We start from the raw sequence: 21,702 nt of genomic DNA, 5'->3' as shown, positions 1-21,702 counted from the left end.
GAACTTTAATAAACGGTAAGAGCAATGCTCTTACATGCGGACTGCAGCGCCTCCTAGTGTAAACTACGCGGCAAAACATTTGATGACCCAGGTTTTAAAAACCAATACTTCTGGAATGACAAAAATTGAATCAGCATTTATTGCTTGAAATTTACTTCCACTATGGTGTTGGGTAAGGAAAGTGAGCTTTTAGGGCGCCTGGGTGGCTCAGTGGGTTAAAGCCTCTGCCTTCAGCTTGGGTCATGATCTCGGGGTCCTGGAATTGAGCCCCGCATCGGGCTCTCTGCTCAGCGGGGAGCCTGCTCTCCCCCATCCCCAAACTGCCTGCCTCTCTGCCTACTTGTGATCTCTGTCAAATAAATAAATAAAATCTTTTAAAAAATTAAGGAAAGTGGGCTTTGGAGCGCTTCACTTTACCAGATGAACTGATAGGGAAAGTTAACTTAGGTAGGCAGTAGATTCTCAATAAATGAGGGCTATCTTGATCCCTCTAATGATCCTATTCTGGAAGTCTTTTGGTGGTGGGGGGGCAGCAAAGCATGGTTAACTGAGCGATAGCAAAGTGATAGTACAAAGCTCCTGGGAAGGGAGGGGACCCAAGGGGGCTGCCCTCTATTCTGAAAGTCTTGCCTAAATCTCAGATGTATAATTTAAACACATTGATCTCTCTTCTCTTTTCGTATGTCTCAATTTTTCACACCAAGTTACTTCTCTTTAAAAAAGTGCACATTTGGGGCGCCTGGGTGGCTTAGTGGGTTAAAGCCTCTGCCTTCGGCTCAGGTCGTGTTCCCAGCGTCCTGGGATCGAGCCCCGCATCGGGCTCTCTGCTCAGCAGGGAGCCTGCTTCCTCCCTACTTTCTTTGCCTGCCTCTCTGCCTACTTGTGATCTGTCAAATACATACATAAAATCTTAAAAAAAAAAAAAAAGTGCACATTTGGGCACCTGGGTGGCTCAGTGGGTTAAAGCCTCTGCCTTCAGCTCGGGTCATGGTCCCAGGGTCCTGGGATTGAGCCCTGCATCCGGCTCTCTTCTCAGCTGGGAGCCTGCTTCCTCCTCTCTCTCTGCCTGCCTCTCTGCCTACTTGTGATCTCTGTCAAATAAATAAATCTTAAAAAAAAAAAAAAAGTGCACATTTGGACCACGGTGCTTTCCAAAGCAGTTCTCTCCTAGAAAAGCAGTACATTATCAGTTCACACTCTACACATGTGCACTAAATTGGGAATTTCTTGTCACATTTATGTGCAACCCACAAGGCATCAATGCCACATATATTCCGGGGACAGAAGCAGTCTATTACGTGTTCAGCTCTGAACTTTTGTTCAGCTGATCTAGCACACTTCCAAACTGAAAAGGAACAGAGTCACAGCAGTATTTGTTCGCTCAGTGTTCAGCGGGAATGTCTGACTATTCAATGATTATTCAAAGTATGCTCATAAGCACAGATGGCAGTACAGCCCTAAACACTTAGGGGTACAGAGCCACAGGGATTTGCAAAGTGATATTAGAGGAAAACAGTTGGTTGATTTTACCAACACTTCTATTAAAAGTGTGGTCATGTTTTTAAGAGCTTATAAGTATGTTAAAGACATAACCTGGGCCACCTGTCTCTTCTGGCCACAGACAGCTGACTGTTTGACAAAGGGCTTACATTGCTTTATGATACAAGACATGCTTTCCTTACCTTCCACCATCAGTAATTCTCCAATTTTAACTTCAACCTGTATTTCTGCCCACGATGAGGACATGTTAGGAATTCCTTGACTGCCCGAGAAGCGTGGCGTAGGGCACGTTGAGCTGCAGTGTGACTGCATTTGGCCTGTGCTAATGCAGCCTGAGCCCTAAACCAGGGTCTGCTCACTCACTGACTTTGGCCTCCACCTGAGGAGTTTTGTTCCCTTAAATTGGCAGCTATATCCCTGTCAGCATAGAATCAAGACTTGCAGGAATTAAGCCTGCTTGAACCTAACATCTGACACAGCTTTAACAGAACAACCAAACCTGGTTAATCCAAATCACTTTGCAAACTCCATTTTTATTTGGATTAAAAAGCTTTAGATGAACAAACATATGATACATACATGTTATAGGACTAGTTACCACTTAAACCTCCTCTGATACAGAAATTAGAATAAACCAAGTTTTTAATTAGGTCTGCAAATGTTCAAGCTCAGAAGTCAACAACACCAGTTTGAGATTTCACACAAGAAGTGTCCCCTGTCAGTTCTTCCTCATAGGAAGACAAGGGTGGGTTCAAAATCAAAGCAGTTCAAAGGCCTTTTAAATCAGTTGGCTGACATACTATTTTAAACCTATAGGTTTTCCTCCAAATAAACAAAATTCTTTTCCAAATGAACTTACATTTTGAAAACATTTAGGCCATTAAACTTTCTAAGCCATATCACTAGTTCCTAAATTTCATGGGTGGGGGGGGGGATGTATATAGTTCACTTGTACTTTCTTAAGTCAGGACATTTAAAACAATTTTTTTTGGCTTATCTTTTTTGGAAGATGGCTGACCTCAAATCTTATATGCTATATATTCACTGATACTCTCCAAGTTAATATACAGAAAGACATGATTCTAAAATAAATACATAGATTTTTTTTTTTTTTTAAACTTAATTAGGGCCTGCCTACTGGCCCCCTGGCCCGGCTCTGCACTGCCTTAGGGAAGCCCCTGGCTGAATCTATGGTTTCTACAGCACCTCTAGACACTGGGAAGGAGCCTGGAGGAGGAGTGCCCTGGCTTCTAATGCCCCACCTAGCCCACAGTGAAGAGTTTTTAGAGGCTTCCCAAAGAAGTCTCATCCAGACCTTAAAAAGGGAAATAAGATGGGTGCATGAAATAAATAAATAACTTAACCAAAATTAGATTTCAGGTTCTTTGGTGTAATTCAAGAATGTCTAGAAATAAAATAATCTGATTGTATTATACAGTCCATGATGACTCAGTGGCCCAAATCACTAGGAACTGAAGATTTCTTTCTCTGATTCAGTTTAACAATAAGGTACTGACAAACTATTGCAATACATTTTTTAAAATTCAGAATTATTCAAAACACTTGATGCAAACTGAGACCCAGTGGTTGACTATAGACAATGAGGTTACAAGGGCCTCCTGTATTTAAAGTATCTAGAATACAAGAGACTTATTTCCATTCTACACACTTTTGTCCCCATGATTTCATAAGAATGGCAATTAAATATCCAGGTATTGATTCATACCAGATTAAAAGAAAAAAGTATCCTGTGAGAGTCACTCTCTCAATTTACAAACAGCAAGGGACGCTCCACCAAAATGGCAACAATCTTGTTACAAAAAAAACAGGTTTCAAAAACCTTGAGGGGAATCCAGGTGTGGTGCTTTTCTACCTGTCAGCGCATACGCTGCCTCCAGATACTCATTCTAGGCTCTTGTGAAAGAGAAAGGGTCAACCCCAAATGTTTGGGATCCATAATGGTCTTTTTAAGTGAGTATTTTCTTAGATTATAATTACTTTCTCCTGAAATTCAAAAGCACAAGTTAAATTTAAAAAACATTTTAGAAAGCCTTAAGTTTCTGGTTGAGAATTACAACACTGAAACTTAGAAAAAAAAAAATGCCACATCTGGTGAGGAAATAAAGATACGAAAACATACGCGCTTATGTAGACAATCTACCCTTTTTACAATTATGCTTCTGACAAAGCTCGTATCTGGTTATGCACTCCCTTTGCTATGTTAGTTTAGGTGTTAGGTTTAAAAAATAAATCACCTCTATGCACACCTCAATACTTTTCAAGGCGAACTTAATGGTTTTCAATGTAAGAGATTTAAAATTTTAAATCATCTAGCAAGTATAGGCATAAATTGTGAATTCAATATAAATAGATCAAAAGTACCTTTAAACTTACCTGCCAAGACTAAAGATAATTCAGGGTTGTGCATGTGTTCTGCAAAACTAACTGACACCACAGATGACTAAGAGCACAAGAAACCGTGCTCCCCCCTCCGGGGGTCCAGGAGATGCACCAGGGGCAGAAGGATGCACAGCACTGACTTCAGATTTCTGGAGCAAGTCTCTGAGTTAACAGAGCAAATGTGCCAGGTCTGCCAAACACCTGTAACCTAAAATAACAACTTCTCACTTCAACTGTAAAAGACAGCTTCTGCCAAAGTGGCTTAAGATACTCAGGTACGTGAAGCAGACTCCAGTGCACTCCCCTCTGTAAGATGTAAACTAGGACCAACTTCACATTTCATTGTCAACTTAAACTAATCTGTAAACTCTCGTGCGTGTGTGTGTGTGTATTTTTTTCATTTTGTTTGTTCTTTTATAAAAAAACAAAACCAAAAACCAAAAACCAAAACCCCAAGCCAAGACAAAACCTTTGATGGTTTCAGTTCCATGGCAACAAGTAAAAAGATAAAACTCCAAGTCTACATATACAACCAATTATGAAACTGGTTTTAAACGAAGGAAACATATGCAAAAAAATCTCTGTGTATTTGATAAAGTCAACTTAATATAACAAAAACAAATTGAAATAGCTTATTAAAAGTGTCCTTATATAAAAATGGCCTTGTGATGTACAGTAAAATGCAATAAAAATTATCATCCTTTGTTCCACCCCCCACCCCCAGTAACTAAAATGGCTACTGTTCCACAAAACTCTTTATGCTTCTATAAAAGAAACGTAATTGATGTGATTAAAGGTTTTCTAGATTGTATGCTTGGCGAATGTTGAGGGTGTCTCGGAGCATCAAATCCCGAAGGCGCCAGAGGGCATCTGCCATGGTGGTGTGGGCCCCTTTACTTTTCAGCCAGTGAGAGGGGAGGCGGCTCTCCTGTTCTTTTGACAAATGGACATCGCGTCTTCGAGCTGAAAATTAAAATGCACACAAGGGAAAGAAAAGTAAGAATTTTAAGGTAACAATTTCCCCCTCAGACCTAAGGTCTGGTTATTTATTAAAGCATATAACACTTATTATTTATTAAGTATTATGAATTTTAACTCTGCAGGGTATTTCCAAGCAAATGTCTTCTCTATCATTTTATTAGGCATCTTTTTTTAAAAAAATTGTGCACTTAGGTATGAGTCTACCTAGCTAAGATGTCTTACTGCTTTATGCTTTGTATTTTAGAAATTCTCGAATTTATAATAATGACTTAACAAAAGAGCTGCACAGTATAACATAATTCTCTATGAATGGGAACATCAGAGTTGCACAAATACCTAAAAGATCTAATCACTAGTATTGTGTTGCAGGCAGTCCTGATGACTAATCATTTCTTCAGAGATGCCGGGTGTTGCAGTTGTTTAAGCGTCCAACTCTTGGTTTTGACTCAGGTTATGATCTCAAGCCCCATGCTGGGCTCTGTGCTCAGTGTGGAGTCTGTCTGAGACTTGCTCTCGCTCTCCCTCTGCCCCTCCTCACTGCTCTCTTTCTCAAGTAAATTGCTCTTTAAAAAATTAATAATTCTTCAGTGTTAACAAAAGTTCCTAAAAAGGAAAATGTGAGGAAAGCAAAAACATACCTATTACTCTGAAAGAAATCAAATGATCAAACTGGTTTAGAATGAAGAATGAGAGGCACCGGGATGGCTTGATTTTAGCTTGATTTTAGCTCAGGTCACGATCTCAAGGGTGACTGATCTCAGCAATGGGAGATCCAGCCGCACATCAGGCCCTGCACACAGCATGGGGTCTGCTCGAGACTCTCTCCCTCTCCCTTTGCCCCTCCCACTGCTCCTGCCCTCTGGCACTAGTTTAAAAAAAAAAAAAAAGAAATGAAGAATGATGAGTAGGAGCTTGTACCTTTCCTTCCAGAAATCAGCCAAGTTATTTAATTTAATTTAATTTGATTTAATTTAACTTTATGGGGGGGGAGGGGCAGAGGGAGAAAGAAACTTAAACAGGCTCACTGCCCACTGTGAAGCCTCACTTAGGGTTTGAGCTCACATCCCAGAGATCATGACCTGAGCCAAAATTAAGAGTCAGACACTTAAACTGACTGAGCCACCCAGAGCCCCAGGCAAGTTATTTTAGTATGTACTGAAAACACATTAAGTCTGCTGAACTGAATAAGTAACTTGATAGGTTAACTGAAACAGGTTAACCGGCTGAGCCACCCAGGTGCCCCTGAACCGAAGGAATTTTTAATTTACCCAAATGCATCTATACTAATGCCCAAATGCCTAAAAAAGGATTGAAAAAATTCAGAATATACTTAAAAAGATAGCAGTGATGTTTATGACAAAACTCAGAAATTCAGCAAAAGCCCCATTTTCAGTGTGTGATGTCACTCCACAAAAAAGCTCCAAACCCTTCTATTAAATACAGAATTCATTTTACTCCTCTGAGAAAAGTGGGTATCTACCCCACAATATAATGCCAACAGCAGTGAGACTTCACAAAGGCTTGCTGAGAAGGACTCCTTACCTGCCAGGGTTTGGTCCCACTTGCTAATGCTGTTTGACTCAGCACTGAGTCCTTCGATGTATTTCAGGTAGGCCTCTGAGTGGAGAAGCCGTTGTGTCTTTGGTGGGGGAGCCACAAACATGGGCGTTGTCGGCTGCTGTATGACAGGGGGGCCAGTTGGATGTGGGCCAGGATATGGGGGTGGTGCCTGCTGCCCTGGAGGCCCCAAAACTCCTACCTGAAAGAACACAGAGCACATGGTGAGGGGAAAAAAACACCTGGCACGCACTCTGAGAAAGAGGGTAACTTGAATTCTGTCAAGTCCTAGAAAATCCAACTGAGAGGCTCACCTGCTGTCCGTATGGACTTCCGCCTGGTGCTGGAGTCCCCACCATAGGGGCCACTCCTTGGTTCATCACACCTATAATTCAGAATGCAATGGCACAGTTAGAGGCTCTGGGTTGAGAGGACTACTGAAAAACTACTGATAAGAAATGATGCCATTTATAATGCAAACCAATGGATCTCTGCCCTTGAATTTTTGTCGATAGGAACCCTCTGCACCCAAAATGGGATGCAGTATTCACAAAGAAAATTCACGTTCTGTTGTCTTTTAGGTACTTTAAGTATAATGCTAGTACAACCTGTCAGATGTGCATTAATTATTCATGGCTTAGAAATGCTTTGAACCTTGCATACACTTCTAGCATTCCCCTAAGTCAGCTTAGTCGGACTAGGTCTCTATTTTCAAAGTAATTTTCTTCTGACGACACATTTTCCTGCAACTGAAGCCCAGGTTTCATTTTGGCAGTAATGGTCCTGCCGTCGGGCTCAAGAGCAGGGACACAAGGGAACAGGCTGTGCAAGGGCACAGTTTAGTGAGCCCCATGGAGACTGGAGGCACATCCCTGTTGCCCTCTCACAGGCCCCAGCACCTCTGCTTCTAACAGGAGTCACTAATGCTGGCGGACAGGGCACTTCCATCTGGTGAGCGGCTCTGTGAAAAGGATCACCTGGAGGCAGATCAGGCTCGCTGCTGTCACTTCAGATGCAAAAATGACAAAGGGAAAGACACTTCATGGACCTACTATATTTGTACTCTGTACCTGTTAATAATTTTGTGAACTTCCCTTGATAATTCCTCACAAGCAATTTCTGTCCCATAGGTACGAGCTGATAATGGTGAGATGTCCTAAATACAGTGTCTGAGGCTGTTTCAATCTCGGGACCGTCCTGTCCATTCACTGAACAGACGCTGAAATAAGCAAGGGTCCCGCTTCATTAAAAACTAATAAGCTATAGCCCAAACCCTGGTGAGCTGCTGTTTAAACTTTAAACAAGTCCTGCCAGCTACAAAGAAGGATCAAAAGGAGCTCACTTCATAGGCTAGTTTCTCTGGATTCTAAAATGTTGCTAATTTGGCCGGGCAGAACCAGTCCACTATTCTAAGACTCAGAATTGCTAAAGGCCACTTCCAGGAAGGATTAGATATCTGTTAGAGAGGAAGTAATACATAAAAATAAGCCTTCTGTTTACAAAGCAGGGATTTTTATAAGTACCCAGAAGTTTACTTGGATCACCACAGCAGGATCCTCATGATTATCTGTGACTGGTTTAAGAGGTTGTGGTGGGTAAGCTGCTAGTCCAGCAACATACTACCGCCCCCCAGACACTCACCCTCCTCACATCCCACAACACAGGGGGCCTCCCTGAGCTGCCTTTCTCTAGTTTTGCAGGGCACAAACAACTCAGCAATTCCCTCTACTTCCTGTCTACAAATGTCATGCAAGGGGGTAGCCAGTGAGAATGTGGGCTAAGTCACCAGGAGATCCTTGAGGCCTCCTCTCCTCAAAGCCTGAGCAGATGTGTGTGTGTGCTTGTGCGAGCACACTTCCCTGCTTCCTGTTTACAGAGGCCATGCAAGGGGGAAGTCGGTGAGAATGTGGACTGAGTCACCAGAGCTCCCTGAGTCCTCTCCTCAAAGCCTAAGCTGATGGGTGTGTGTGTGTCTGTGTGTGTGTACTTGTGGGCACTAAGAGGGGTTCTTCCTGTCTCTCCTACTAAAATCAAGTGTATGTGTGCCTCCTTCATTGCAGTTTAGAACCTGAAGCACAGAAAAGGGACACAGTGTGCCCAATATCCACCAAAAGGTTATCTGCTACTTAGAGGGTACTGGCCTTAGATGTGACTCCCAGTGAGTAACACATGCACCTGGAAGTCAAGTCCAACCTGGTCTGAGTCCGATACCCAACGCCAAGGTGAGAGGCCACAGAATGAAGGCCAAGTCTACCGGTCACGTGGGTATACCCATTTTACAACTGACTTGTGCTGCAAGAGCGACTCACACACCGGCCACCATTTCTATAGGAAGCACCCAGTCCCATAAACGTTTCCTCCTCAGTACATCTGGATCAAACATGTGTGTGGAGTTCTGGCCATTCTCTAAACAACAGTCACAGGACTGTGGCTGGAGGCTCTAGGCCAAGCCCCCAGGTTCACTCGCCCTGCACACTGCTGGGTGACCCTCTAAAGGACTGTCCGGAATTCCGTATAACCCACGACTGGTGTAAGCAAATCTAACATTCTACATTTTGTCATCTGGGTCAGGCCGTTAGTGGATATTCTGAATAATGCCCAAATGTTATTCTAAGTTATCTTCAGGTCATCACATTCCCTCCAACTAGATTATAGCTGAAGCCCAGCTCTTTTGCATATGATGGCAATTAATATGAGAGCCTGTGATTTTCCTTTCACAGTATTTCAACTTACTAATTATAAAATAAACCTCTAGTTCTTCCTGAACTCCATTTATGTATTTCCACATGGAATAAATTCTGAGATTCTGCTGACAGCTAAATCAGGGTCTGCAGTCAGTAGGGTGGGGTGGTGTTGCTCTTTAAAATGTTATATCATTGCTCTTTAAAATGTTATATCATACTTCTAAGGGGACTCATATCCCCTTAATGTTATATCATACTTCTAAGGGGACAGAAAATGTGTTCGTTGCAAATTTGTTCCCTCCCTCCTCTTTGTTCCTGGAATGACTGACTGAAGGATTTCTTCATCATCATCGGTGACTCTCCAATCCCCTTAGAAGGGCTGTTTGAGAAGCAGGAGATGAAGCAAGGATTCTATACAGAAGACAATCCTTCAGTAAGAATTGAACCTTCCTTCAGAGGAAGAAGTGCACTCAGGACCAAAAGTGCTTTCATATGTGACTTGGAACTAGCAATTTGGGAAACTTCATTCACTGATAATGAGGGCGTGGCCTTCTAGGCTGTATTTGACTTTCTGAGCACATGTCAAATTGTCTGAGTGGTGTGCGAGCATGCCTTCTGCCCCATGGTCTGCTTAGTCTGGTCTCTGCCACGTGTCCTGCGCCTCCACTAGGCAGTCAGGTGCCTGACGGCACAGGTGCTGAGCTGCCTGCTCAAAACACAGGACAGGCCCTGCTGCTGGCAGCCCTGGGCTTCTCAGTGAGGAAAGGGCTGGCCACAGTGGGCAGCAGCTACCTCCTGGAACAACTGGCTGACGGAGGAAAAAAGAGAATATGAAGATGAGATTAATGAGTGAATGAGGATGAAGTTCTTACCCGGTGGTGGGATGCCCGGGAGGCCGGGCACACCTGGCGGAAGATGGTGGGGTGGAGGCCCCCCAGGGTGAAGTGGCTGCATGCTGCCCATGCTAACAAGGCCATCAACTGGGCCCTGCAAAGGTGGAAGGCCTGGCGGATAGCCACCCATCATGCCTTGAAGGACACAACAAATTTCAGACATGCATCATTAACATGCAACATGAGCTAAGTAATAACAACCCCCCCCACATGCACTACCAATGAATAAAGCGCCCTTAGTACTGCATGATATAACGGCAATTAGTGCAATTATTTTGTTGCAATAATGAACAAAATAAAAAGTTACAAATATGAAATCCAACATCTGTGGATGAATTAGTACTTAGTATATTATTATTTGTAGTTATCTTCCCTGGGATAAATACGCTGCATGTTTTCAGTTAAATAATAATAAAGAGGAGTTCCAGTAACAGCCTTCCCAAGGTCATGATTATAGCAAGCTGTTCAAACAGAGTGACCAGTTCTGCGACTGCGATTCTAACTGATCAGTAGAAACCCCATCATTCCACTCTGCCCACACTCATATGCCTATCATGGGTACACATGAGGGGAAACTGGAATGGAGGGAAATGAGGCGCACAGCCCTGATCACAAAGCATGGTTCTCCAGCTGGGGGCGGGGTGGGTGGGGTCGAAAGTTTTTCAAGGCTTCCTCCTCCCTTCTAGCCCCACCACTACTGGTAAAAACGGATCATGCTCAGCCTTGAGCTGGGGAACAGAGAAGAGCCATTACAATGGATGATGTTTCATCTTTAGATCTTAAAACATGTAAAATAAAGATAAAACCTAAACCCTCCCAAGCCAAACTAAGCCCAGGTCACTTGGTAGCGGGCACACAGACCTCAGAAGGAATGGCTGGAGAATCAGGCTCTGTTGGCATGAGAAAATGCAATTGTTACTTCTGTCTCTGAATTCACATAAAGCCCTCACATAAACCTTCAGTTAACAGGGAACATTTTAAATGAGGTACAGAATTTCTGTGAACAGAGGTTTTTTATTCCTTTATTTTCAAAGTGCATCCTCACAACACAAAATAGTTTCTGCTGGCTAGGGAAGAGTTTCAAGACACAAGTATTTTTGGCAAAAGGAGTGAAAGGAAGAAAATAATTTCAAAATGCCAAAAACTCACCTAGCAAAAGACCTTTAAAGCCACACGACATTTTTTTAAGCAAGAAAAACAACTTGACTCTTCTAGGATTTGAAATGATCACAATAAACAGAACATAAGACTCCCCCCAAAATGCAATCACCTTTGGTCACAGCTTCTTGCACAAAGGGAGGCTTGAGGGACTGGTGCCAAAGCTCGTTTTTACAAAATACTCTTTGTAGAGGGACCCTGGGAAACAGTGGAAAACTCCAGATTCTAAGGATTTTACTCTTTGACTTTCCCTCAAGGACTGTTTGAAAGGTATTTGTTTATAAAAGTTTATTTAGTCTTTTGAAGCTGTAAAATTACTGAAAATTCTGAGATGGCTTTAGCCTCCTTCATGAGTCATATCTAAGCTGACTGAAAAACTTACACAAACCAGCAGAGCAAATTTTAAATAATACTACTTCTATACATGAAACAGGATTATGAGTTTCATTTTTTTAAAAATGAGAGTTCAGAGAGTAAAAACTACTTTTGTACAGACACTCATCTTAAACATAGGAGATCAAAGCTACCAAATAGCCTTTTAACCACACTACCAGAGACAGCTTTTAGGGACAAGTAGGTGGGAGTTTAAGAATGTTGGGAGGCTTTGCTTTCAATTACAAAAGCCCATCTGAACGCAGCCTTCACAGGCTGTGGTTGAAGAAATTATTAAGAACTGAAAGACACGACACTTGTCTTCATTAAACTGTACTTTGGCACTTATTATCCCAGTCACATGTGTTCAAATGAGCTTTAATGCTTGTAAGCAAAGCTGGTCTCAGACAGCAACAAGGCTAAGACTTAGGCCCTAAGCAATCTGTAAACCCATGAAAAATCACCCTCTCAGCTGCGAAGTTCCTGCTGTGGACCAAAGACTATATTGCCTGTAGAAACTGCTTGCTTACCCTTCACTCCCATGGCCCGGAATCCGGGCAACACATGCTTAATAATGGAGCAGGGTCTTTCTAGAAGGGGTCCCACCCTCCTCACCCATCAGAGCGCTGTGATGTTATTCCCCAACAGGGAGCTAAAATGCTGCAGCTGCTGTGTTTTAATGTTTTTAGCTGTTTGAATTCATTTTGGTAATGTGTCCCCAGGCTTTTTAGTCAAGGGCACAGTGCTACAAGATCACATATCAAACAGAACAAAACAGGATGTCAAGGAGGGAATTCTAACTTTCAAAGTCCCCATGTTCAAGGCCTGATTTATAAAACCCTCTGGAACCCCATTAACCAAAATGGGCCATGGAATAGAGCAGGCGATTATGAGATTTGTTAGATCAACGTCAGTTACACTGAAAGTACTGAAAAGCCATGATTCAGATGTGCTCTGGCGAGTGCAACTGCTGAGCTCAGCGACAGTGCATTTGAGAACTTGCCATCACAAAAGGTAGGAGCGACAATGGAAAAATTATCCTATGCTACTCTTCCTTAAAAAGCAAATACAAAAAAAGCAAAAACAGAAACAGCAACCCAATGAGCCTGCCTTGAACAACACTGTCTGGACTCCCTGTGAAAAGAGGTCAGACCGCTTGCTTAAGAAGACACTCAGGTGGTTTGAATGGACCTGACCAGGCTTAGGGAGATCACAAAGGAGGGACCCGAGAAGCGGTCTGCACTGGAGACAGGTCGGACAAGGATATTCAATTCAAGAATAGCCAAATTTGCTATGGCCACCAGAACCAAAGACAACACACACAAGCAAACCACATTCATCATTTTCTTTTCTTTTTTTAAAAATATGTGACTGGGATACTAACAGAAAATGCAGTTTAATGTAATTAAATAGAAAAGCATTACAGAGTGGGCACAATGAATTGAATAAGGACTTTGTATTCCACTTAGCAGTCATGCACATTAGTGACCAAGAAAGGATTTACAATTCATTGTCAAAAATCCTTTTAAATGGCCAGTCTCTTAAGGATGGCTGCAGCAGAACAAGGCAAACTGAATACTGGAATGAGAGGAGAGAATTGACATCACCTGAATGCTAGTTTTGTGTTTTCTCTTGGGAGTCCCTCCAGAACGGAATTCAGGGTCTGTTTATGCTTTCTGCTCTAGCGCTCTACATCAAGAGCAGTCTAGGGTGGGGAATGTCGCCAGACCATGCCCACAGCCAGGCTAGAGCTGCTCCCTACCAATCCCCAGGGCTGGGCCCAGGGCCCATTTCTGGGGCAGAGGGGAGGCATTGCCCATATGGGAGAGGCGATATAAGGACGACATGGACGACTTCAAACTTTGACTCTGCCATGAGAAAAGCCTAAAGACTGTGGCCTACTCCTCATTGGAGAAAAAAAAAAATGAAGGAATTTCTTAAAAGTGGAAAAAAATGGTCTTAGCTCCTGTTTTTACCTGCAACAGGTGTCAACTGCTGATTGAGCATCCCCATTGGTGTTGGTGGTGGCACCACCCCCATGAGAGCCCCCACAGGGGTGCCTGCTCGGGGAGAAGCACTCGGCTGCTGTTGCTGTGCTGCTCGCTCTCTCTCCTGCTGCTCAGCAACTTTAGCTGCCCGCTCTGTAAAGGCATTTCAGATTTTCAATTCTGTTTTTAACCCAGGAATTCAAAATACCATCCATTGCATTCAACAGGACTAGTAAAAACACAGGCAACAGTTCTGTCTCAACGGAAGGAACAGTAGATGACTAGTCTCAACACAGGAGGAGTTGGGCCGATTTCACTTGGTAACCTAGAGTCCAGCTTTCCTATCCCATCTTGAGAACTGGTCTGCAAAGATTTCAAGAATGTTAAGACTGCAACACACATTCAGAAAGCACAGGTTTTATTTAAACACGTCAGCAGCAAAACCAACGTGGTTAATCTCACAAGGCACCCTGAAGATGAGAAGCGCTGCCATTATTCTAGTATTAATAGCATTACAAATTATTCATAATTTCAACATGAAGCAATTCCATGGCCCATTATAATTTTTGGCACAATTGTTACTTACACTACTTTCCTGATTCCTTGCACCCAATTTTACTATGATTTGAGAACTCTTGTCATTAGTGTCATGGGGTTTAGCAGCTGAAGAAAATTAACTCTGTAAGGGAAAAGTAGCTTACTGCCTCCTCCACAAGATTTTAGGGAAAATAAACACTACTTTCTAAATCCTAATTAAGCCAAGAGGTCATGTTTAATAAACCCCAAGGGAAAAATACTCCAGGCTACAGTCATTCAAAGCAGGGAATATGTGTAACACATATGAAGCAATGGACATGTACTGACAGAACCAGGTTTCCTGAAGCTGAGCAGTTCAATAGTGACCATAAATTATCCTGAATCAGCAAAAGTTCCAAGAATTCACTCTTATTTCATCCAAAATGCAAGAGGAGGATTTGTTTGTGCCAGTTCTGGGCTGTGGAACACACCTTGCTACGTCTCTTATGCCTTTGAGCTGTTCTGTCCTGTACCTCCATAGCCAGTAGTCCCCAACAATCACATTCCCAGTCTTTTTAGGAGCTAGCAGCCTGGACCCTTTCTAGAAAACTCTAGAAATGTGTATTCCCCACACACCCACAATACAGGGCTTATACTGCTTCGCTACTCATAAAAAGGAAAGCCTCCTTACTCCTCACAGGGCAAACTGAGGCTGGGAGACAGGTAGTGACTTGTCCAAGGCTACAGAGAGAACCAGCAACATGTGGCCCTGACTCATGATAGCACATTCCGCTGCCACACATTAACCCTCCAACATGGAACTCAAAAGATACTGTTGGCTGATCGAAGGAGTGGAAAATAGCTTGAGATCCCATGGCTTTAAAGAGAATCAAGAAGCAACAGCTCCAGTCCTCCGTTAGTGTATAAGAATGTGAAAGTCAAGCAAGCTTCCTAGGCTACGACAGAGTTGCCGGATAGGCAAGTCATCACTCACTAACACTGTCCCAGTTTACAGATCCTCTGTACAATGAGCGTGAGGGGACAAAGGCCATCTGAACAACCCATTTCCTTGTGCTAGCAGTAAAAAAAACACTGAATGACCTAGACCCCCACATTAAATTCTAGTATTTTCATTACACAAATGACAGTAAAATGGGAGAGCAAAAAAAAATTGAAAAAAGAAAAATTCAGATCTGTGCATCAGATACAGGACTGGCTACCTATTGGCTCTTTCCAGGAAGTGCCCAAGGGGCTATGTTGGAAAAGAGAATTGTTAAATGAAGCCAGCCAAACTCCAAACTCTGGGTTTTGAATTCAAAAACAAACTGGGTTTTGGTCACAACAAAAGTTCAGATTTTGTTTCAGATAGACACTGCTGAGTCGTATACAACTCATCTCACTCGGTTTGCCCTGAATTTCAGATTCCCCTTGGATATGGGCGACTTTCCTAGATGCCATCATTTCTCCCTCTCTTCAGCCCTGCTCCAGTGTTTTTACTTTTACACTACATCCAGACACATCTGTCTTTCTTGTTCACATTCTAAATAACCAGCCACAGAGTATGGGCTTCATTTGACTTAGACGGGGCTTTACACCCAAGTGAGCTTCATTTCCAACGCTCCTCCAGTGGAGTGATATCTTTGGTCTTAACTATCATTAAGGTCAGAAATATCAAAGCTCTATAAACTTGGACATTCTTTTTTTCCCCCCTCAAATTCTGAGATTCTTATGGAACTGACTAGGGTTTCTTAAAGAGAATTCTGCATATTATTTGTTCTTTACGATATTAAAAGGTATTATATGAATACTTGGTCAATTTCAGAAAATGCCAGGTGAAAAAAAACAGATGTTTACTGTAGGTCTTAAAGACTTTAATGTGGGAATATGCACTGTAAGTTTCCAAGAGTGAAAGTGTCTGGAGTACTTCTCAAACTGGTTTTGCCACAAAGGTTTTTCTGGCTAACATCTTGTAGAATTAGGATTCTGCAGAAAATCTTTGGGGAAGCTTGCCAGATAATTTTATAATTATCAACTGATATAAATGAAAGGAATAAAATCTTTAAAAAAATTTTTTTTGGAAACACCATAAACTTTAATAAAGGAGGCAGCCCTAATTAATTTCTTTATGTTTCCTGGAAAATAATGGATTTAGCCAAGAAGAGTTATGGTTGACCACAGTGGTGAAACACTGAGAGATAGCTCTAAACTGGCAAAATGAACCATCACATACAATACCAAATGGAAAAATATAGCTCCAAAGGCAAGAGTACTGCCTAAGCTAATGTTCATTACTCATTTATTAAAGGTATGCCTGACATTAAAAAACAAAAACAAAAAACAAACCAAAAATCTCTCTCAAGTACTTGTCCCTAAAGGCTAAGAACCACCAAATCCTTAAATGATAGCTCATGGCCCAAAATGATTTAATTATTGAGTAAAAGGAAAATGAAGGCAATTGAGCTTTATCAGAGACTTCAAGTGCCTTAAAAGTAGCTACGAATGCAGACATAGCACAGGCCAGGACTGGCCTAGGAAACCAAGCGCTTTCAGCCAAGCCTCGGCCTGGAGCTTAAACGTGTGGCTTATCAAGAGCCATAATAGATCCTAATTTTGAAAGCCCCCTTTCAGATGAATTTTAACCAAAATTCTAATTTAACATACTTGTACAATCATTCCCCAGCTCAACACATGTGTGCTTACAGGACTCAATGAAAGAAGAAAACCATGCAATTTTTAACAGCAAAATATTTGAGAAATTTTTCGGGAAAAAGAAACAAAACAAAACAAAACAAAACAAAACAACACCCCACCAGGATCAAAGGCCAAGTCAGGGTCAGTGCTTGCTCAGTCAGGACAAGGCTGGCATTTAAACTGCTGGATGGGAGCCATTTCAGACAGTCCCCAACACAAAGTTCATGTGCAAGTGGTAAGAATAAGAGAGTAAAACCTGTCTACGCACGTGCATTCCTGAAAACACCCCCTTGCTTAGAAAACTGAGATAGTTGCGCCTAGTTTCTATTTACCTTCATATTCTGCTTTCTTGGCTGTCTCAAGGTTTCTCCATTCTGTCCCCACTAGTCGGCTGAGCTCCCCAAAAGAGTAGTCTGGATGCTGGGCCTTAATCACAGCTCTCATCTCACTGCTGAACAGGATGTAGCCACTCATGTTGATTTTCCGTTTGGAGCCTTCCTTCTTTGCACTGCCTTTGGCAGACTTTGGGGTAGACTGTAAGACAGAAAGCTCTTATAGTGCATCAGAACATCGCATCTGGTTAACTGCTCAAGGTTTCTGGAAGCCAGGAACATGTGATTCAATAGTTACTGTTCGGCAGACATGTTTAACTTAGAGCTGGCCATTTCCTTGGTCTGAAGAGTTCTTCCTTGCCGCTTACCATATAAGAAATAAATGAAAGTTTCACTGAATTCCATGACTATCATTTGTAATGATGACCTCACAATTATGTCTTGGGAAAATTCTGAATGAGGAAAAAATACGAATAGGGATCACCTCCACCCAGATGAGAGTCTATAGGAGGAGAGAATGGAAAAATATGAGCAGTAAAAGTTAGAGTAACAGGGTGATTGATGCCACTCTTCATTGCTCTCCTTTAACACAGGGCAGGGAGAGCATTCTAACTTAATGTGCCATTAAAAATACCTTATCTATGCACATTTTAAAAAGACAAGAAATTAAAAATTTTTCTTAGTGGCATCAAGAAAGGAAAAAAATCAGTTCCTTCCTGCAGAATTGCAGGCTGAAGCTCACATATGTGGGGGCTAGATGTCTCCTTCCTTTGGCTTGGGCATGCTATGAACCAAAGCTGAGACTAAGACAAGTAACAGGAACTTGTCACCATCACCTGTGGGGGTGTGTAGGGCATGAGATCCAGTTCACTGGCCAGGGGGGTCTGAAGTTGAGGTAGAGAAGGAGGCTCAATGACTTCACTATCCTCTTCTCCCATCTCTTCAATATCATCATCTCCACCTTCTAACTCAGCAAATTTAGCTTCTAGCAACTGGATCTTCTTTTCCAACAAAGGTGAGGGCTCTTTCTGAGGAACAATTGGTTTTCTAAAAGAAGTGAAATAAAAAATAATAAATAAATAAATAAAATCCCCAAACACCACTCTAGGACTCATCAGAAAGCAACACTTTGGTTTAAGATTTAGAAGACTTCCTGGGGCATCTGGGTGGCTCAGTTGGTTAAGCTCTTGGTTTCAGTTCAGTTCATGGTCTTGGGAGTCATGGGATTGAGCCCTGAGTTGGGCTTTGCACTCAGTGCAGTCTGCTTATCCCTCTCCTTCTGCTCCTCCCCCCGCTCTCTCTCTCTCTGACCCCTCTCTCTCCCCCACCCCTGCTCTCTCTCTCTGATAAAAATTAAAAAAAAAAAAAAAAAAAAAAAAGACTTCTGCAATCTGCAATGTATACTCTAAATCAGCAAATGAAAGAACTTAAATGTGTGTTTATAAAAGTCACATGTACTTATGGATGTTTGTATTTTAAAGGATAGCGCCGAATACCCATAAAAGTACTGGGTCCAAAGCTGGGATCTAGTTGCCCATATAATATAGTGAAAAGAATTTTCATACTGTGGAACTAGGCAATCTTTTAACAGGCTATAAACCAGATTCAAGGAATCTGCCTCCACATTACAATTACTGGAATCCATGTCAAGGGCAGTTACCACATCTCAGCAGATTAGGAAGACTTTCCTTTAATTTTTAGCTGAATTAATATTTTCTATTTGAAATGTATACTGTTCTAGTTTAAGACCTACTAAGAAAAACAAAAAACCACTATGGTCTACACAATTTTGATATCCGTTTTCCTATTAAGAGCTAAAGTGCTCTTTTCTCCTTTGTTTTTTAAACTTTACCTGAAGTAATAAATCTCATCATCTACCACTTTAGCAGAGAGTGAAAACCTCTTCAGTCCCTTGAATTTCTTCATCTGTTTGTCACTCTCGTTGTAGCGGCTCTCACAAAGCAGAATGTCATTTTCTGGTATTTCAGTTGGTCTGCAGGAGAGGAAGTCCTTGAATGACAACACAGCACACTTTCCTGAAAGACAGATTTGAGGGAAATTAAAGGAGTGAACTATGGCTATAGCTAACAATTATTTTAAATTTTTTATTATTTTTGAATGAATACATTCACATGATTCAAAAGTCAGATATAAAAGGTATACACAGGTGTAAGGATAAGTGTGCAAATCAACAGATTAAAAGTCTAGGTAGGAATCCATACAACTGGATTTTTACAAGCAATGGGTTATTGACAAGGGTGCCAAGATAATTTGGGGGGGGCGGGGGGAGAAAGAGTCTCTTTAACAGACAGTGCTGGGACAAGTGAATTTCCATATGCAAAAGAATGGAGTTGGACTCCTACCTCACACTATATACAAAATGTAACTCAAAATGGATTAAAGACTCAAATGTAAGAGCTGTAACTATAAAACCCTTAGAAGAAAACATAGGTATGAATCTTTATGACCTTCTATTAAGCAATGGTTTCACAGATGTGACATCAAAATCATAAGCACTCAAATAAACTGGACTTCATCAAAATGAAAAACTTTTGTGCTTCAAAGCCCACTCTCAAGAAAGTGAAATGGCAACCCACAGAAGAAGAATGTGTAAATCATATTTCTGGTAAAAAAGTCTGGCATCCAGAACATACAAAGAACTCCTATAGCTCAACAATAACCAAACAACCCAATTATAAAACAGGCAAAGGATCTGAACAGACATTTCCCCAAAGAAGATATACAAACGGATAATATGCACATCAAAAAAAGCTCAACATCATTAATCATTAGGGAAATTCAAATTGAAACTACAATGAGATATCAGTTGATACCCGTTAGAATGGCTATTACATTAAAAAAATAAACCAGAAACGGGGCACCTGGGTGGCTCAGTTGCTAAGTGTCTGCCTTCGGCTCAGGTCATGATCCCGGGGTCCTGGGATCCAGCCCTGCATTGGGCTCCCTGCTCAGTAGAGGCCTGCTTCTCCCTCTCCCTCTCTCACTCTCCCTGCTTGTGTTCCCTCTCACAGTCTCTCTCTCTCTCTCTCTGCCAAATAAATAAATAAATAAATCTTAAAAAACAACAACAACAACAACAACAGAAAAATAGTAAGTGTGGACAAGGATGTGGAGAAATTGGAACCTTTGTACAATGGTAGTGGGAATGTAAAATAGTGTAATTGCTATGGAAAACAGCTTAGCAGTTTCTCAAAAAGTTAAACAGAGGGGCGCCTGGGTGGCTCAGTGGGTTAAAGCCTCTGCCTTCAGCTCAGGTCATGATCCCAGGGTCCTGGGATCGAGCCCCGCATTGGGCTCTCCACTCAGCAGGGAGCCTGCTTCCTCCCCTCTCTCTACCTGCCTCTCTGTCTACTTGTGATCTCTGTCAAATAAATAAATAAAATCTTAAAAAAAAAAAGTTAAACAGATTGCTATATAATCTAGAAATTCTATCTCTAGGTAAATATCCAAAAAACTGAAAATAAGAACTCAATTAGACATTTGCATACCAATGTTCACAGCAGCATTATTCACAAGAGTCAAAAGGGAAAAACCACCCAAATGGCCATCAACAGAGGAATAAACAAAATGTTATATATACATATAATGCAATATTACTCAGCTTTAAAAGGGAATAAAATTCTGATACATGCTATACCCTGGATGAACCTTGAGAAGATAATGCTAAGGTGCAATAAGCCAGACACAAAAGGACAACTATCACATGATTTCACTTATATGAGCTACCTAGAATAGGCAAAATTCATAGAGACAGAAAGTGGAACAGGTATTACCAGGAGCTGGGAGAAATGGGTAGTTACTGCTTGCTGGGCACAGAAGTTTCTGTCTGAAAGATAAAAATTCTAGAAATGAACAGTGGTGATGGTTGCATAGTATCATCAAGAGACTTAGCATCACTGAACTGTACACTTACAAATGGTTAAAATTCGAGGGCTAGCAAGATAGTGGAGGAGTAGGAGACCTAAATTTCATCTGGTCCCAGGAATTCAACTAGATAGTTACCAAAGCATTCTGAACACCTACAAACTCAACAGGAAATAGAAGAAAAGAGCAGCAACTCTATGAACAGAAAAGTGACCGCTGTCTGGGAGGCAGGACGTGACAAGTGAATCTGAGGTGATATAAGGGAAGAGAGACTACGGCGCGAGGTGGGGGGGAGCCTCCGTCAGCTGGCTCTCAGCAAGTGAGAGAGTTGCGGAGCATAAAATCAGAACTTTCATAAGTTTGCTCCATTGAGGGATGTCACTCCAGTGGCCAAGCTGGGGGTAGAACCCTCGCTGGAACAGTGTGGTCTCAGGTCCCGTGGGGACACAGAAATATCGGGGGTGTCTGTGGCAGAGCTGCCAGGTATCAGAGCAGGGCAGCTGGCGGCAGAGATGGAGCCGAGCAGTGGGCTTTCAGCTCGGGGTTACCTTAAACTGTGATCCAAGGCACAGTTGGGCCACTGCTCTTTGAGCAGGGACTCCACAAGTGGCAGATCCAGGGAGACCCACCTCCTTCCTCCTCCTGGAGGAGCGGTGCGGGAGTGTGCAGCATGAATCTGCTGGGTTTGGAGACTCCAAACAGGGCCATGTGCCAGAGATAGAAACGCTTGATTTCAGTCTGGGTG

General features: G+C 42.1%; 1 protein-coding gene across 1 annotated transcript in view; it reads right to left on the bottom strand.

Annotated features, from left to right (window-relative positions):
- Positions 1–2,015: 2,015 nt before the first annotated feature.
- PBRM1 (polybromo 1) overlaps positions 2,016–21,702 on the bottom strand; it is a 130,662-nt gene continuing 110,975 nt past the window's right edge. The window contains exons 25-32 of the mRNA XM_080823009.1: positions 18,925–19,108; positions 17,909–18,119; positions 17,073–17,274; positions 13,522–13,686; positions 9,995–10,150; positions 6,753–6,823; positions 6,424–6,640; positions 2,016–4,863 (exon numbers count right to left, since the gene is read on the bottom strand). Of these exons, the coding sequence (XP_080679135.1) occupies positions 4,691–4,863; positions 6,424–6,640; positions 6,753–6,823; positions 9,995–10,150; positions 13,522–13,686; positions 17,073–17,274; positions 17,909–18,119; positions 18,925–19,108 (1,379 nt within the window). The 3' untranslated portion in view covers positions 2,016–4,690. The remainder of the gene's footprint in view (positions 4,864–6,423; positions 6,641–6,752; positions 6,824–9,994; positions 10,151–13,521; positions 13,687–17,072; positions 17,275–17,908; positions 18,120–18,924; positions 19,109–21,702) is intronic.

Source organism: Martes martes (assembly GCF_963455335.1).
Source record: "Martes martes genome assembly, chromosome: 1".
Lineage (NCBI taxonomy): Eukaryota > Metazoa > Chordata > Mammalia > Carnivora > Mustelidae > Martes > Martes martes.
The sequence above is the reverse complement of the archived record's forward strand: the minus strand, read 5'-3'. Positions and strand labels throughout refer to the sequence as shown.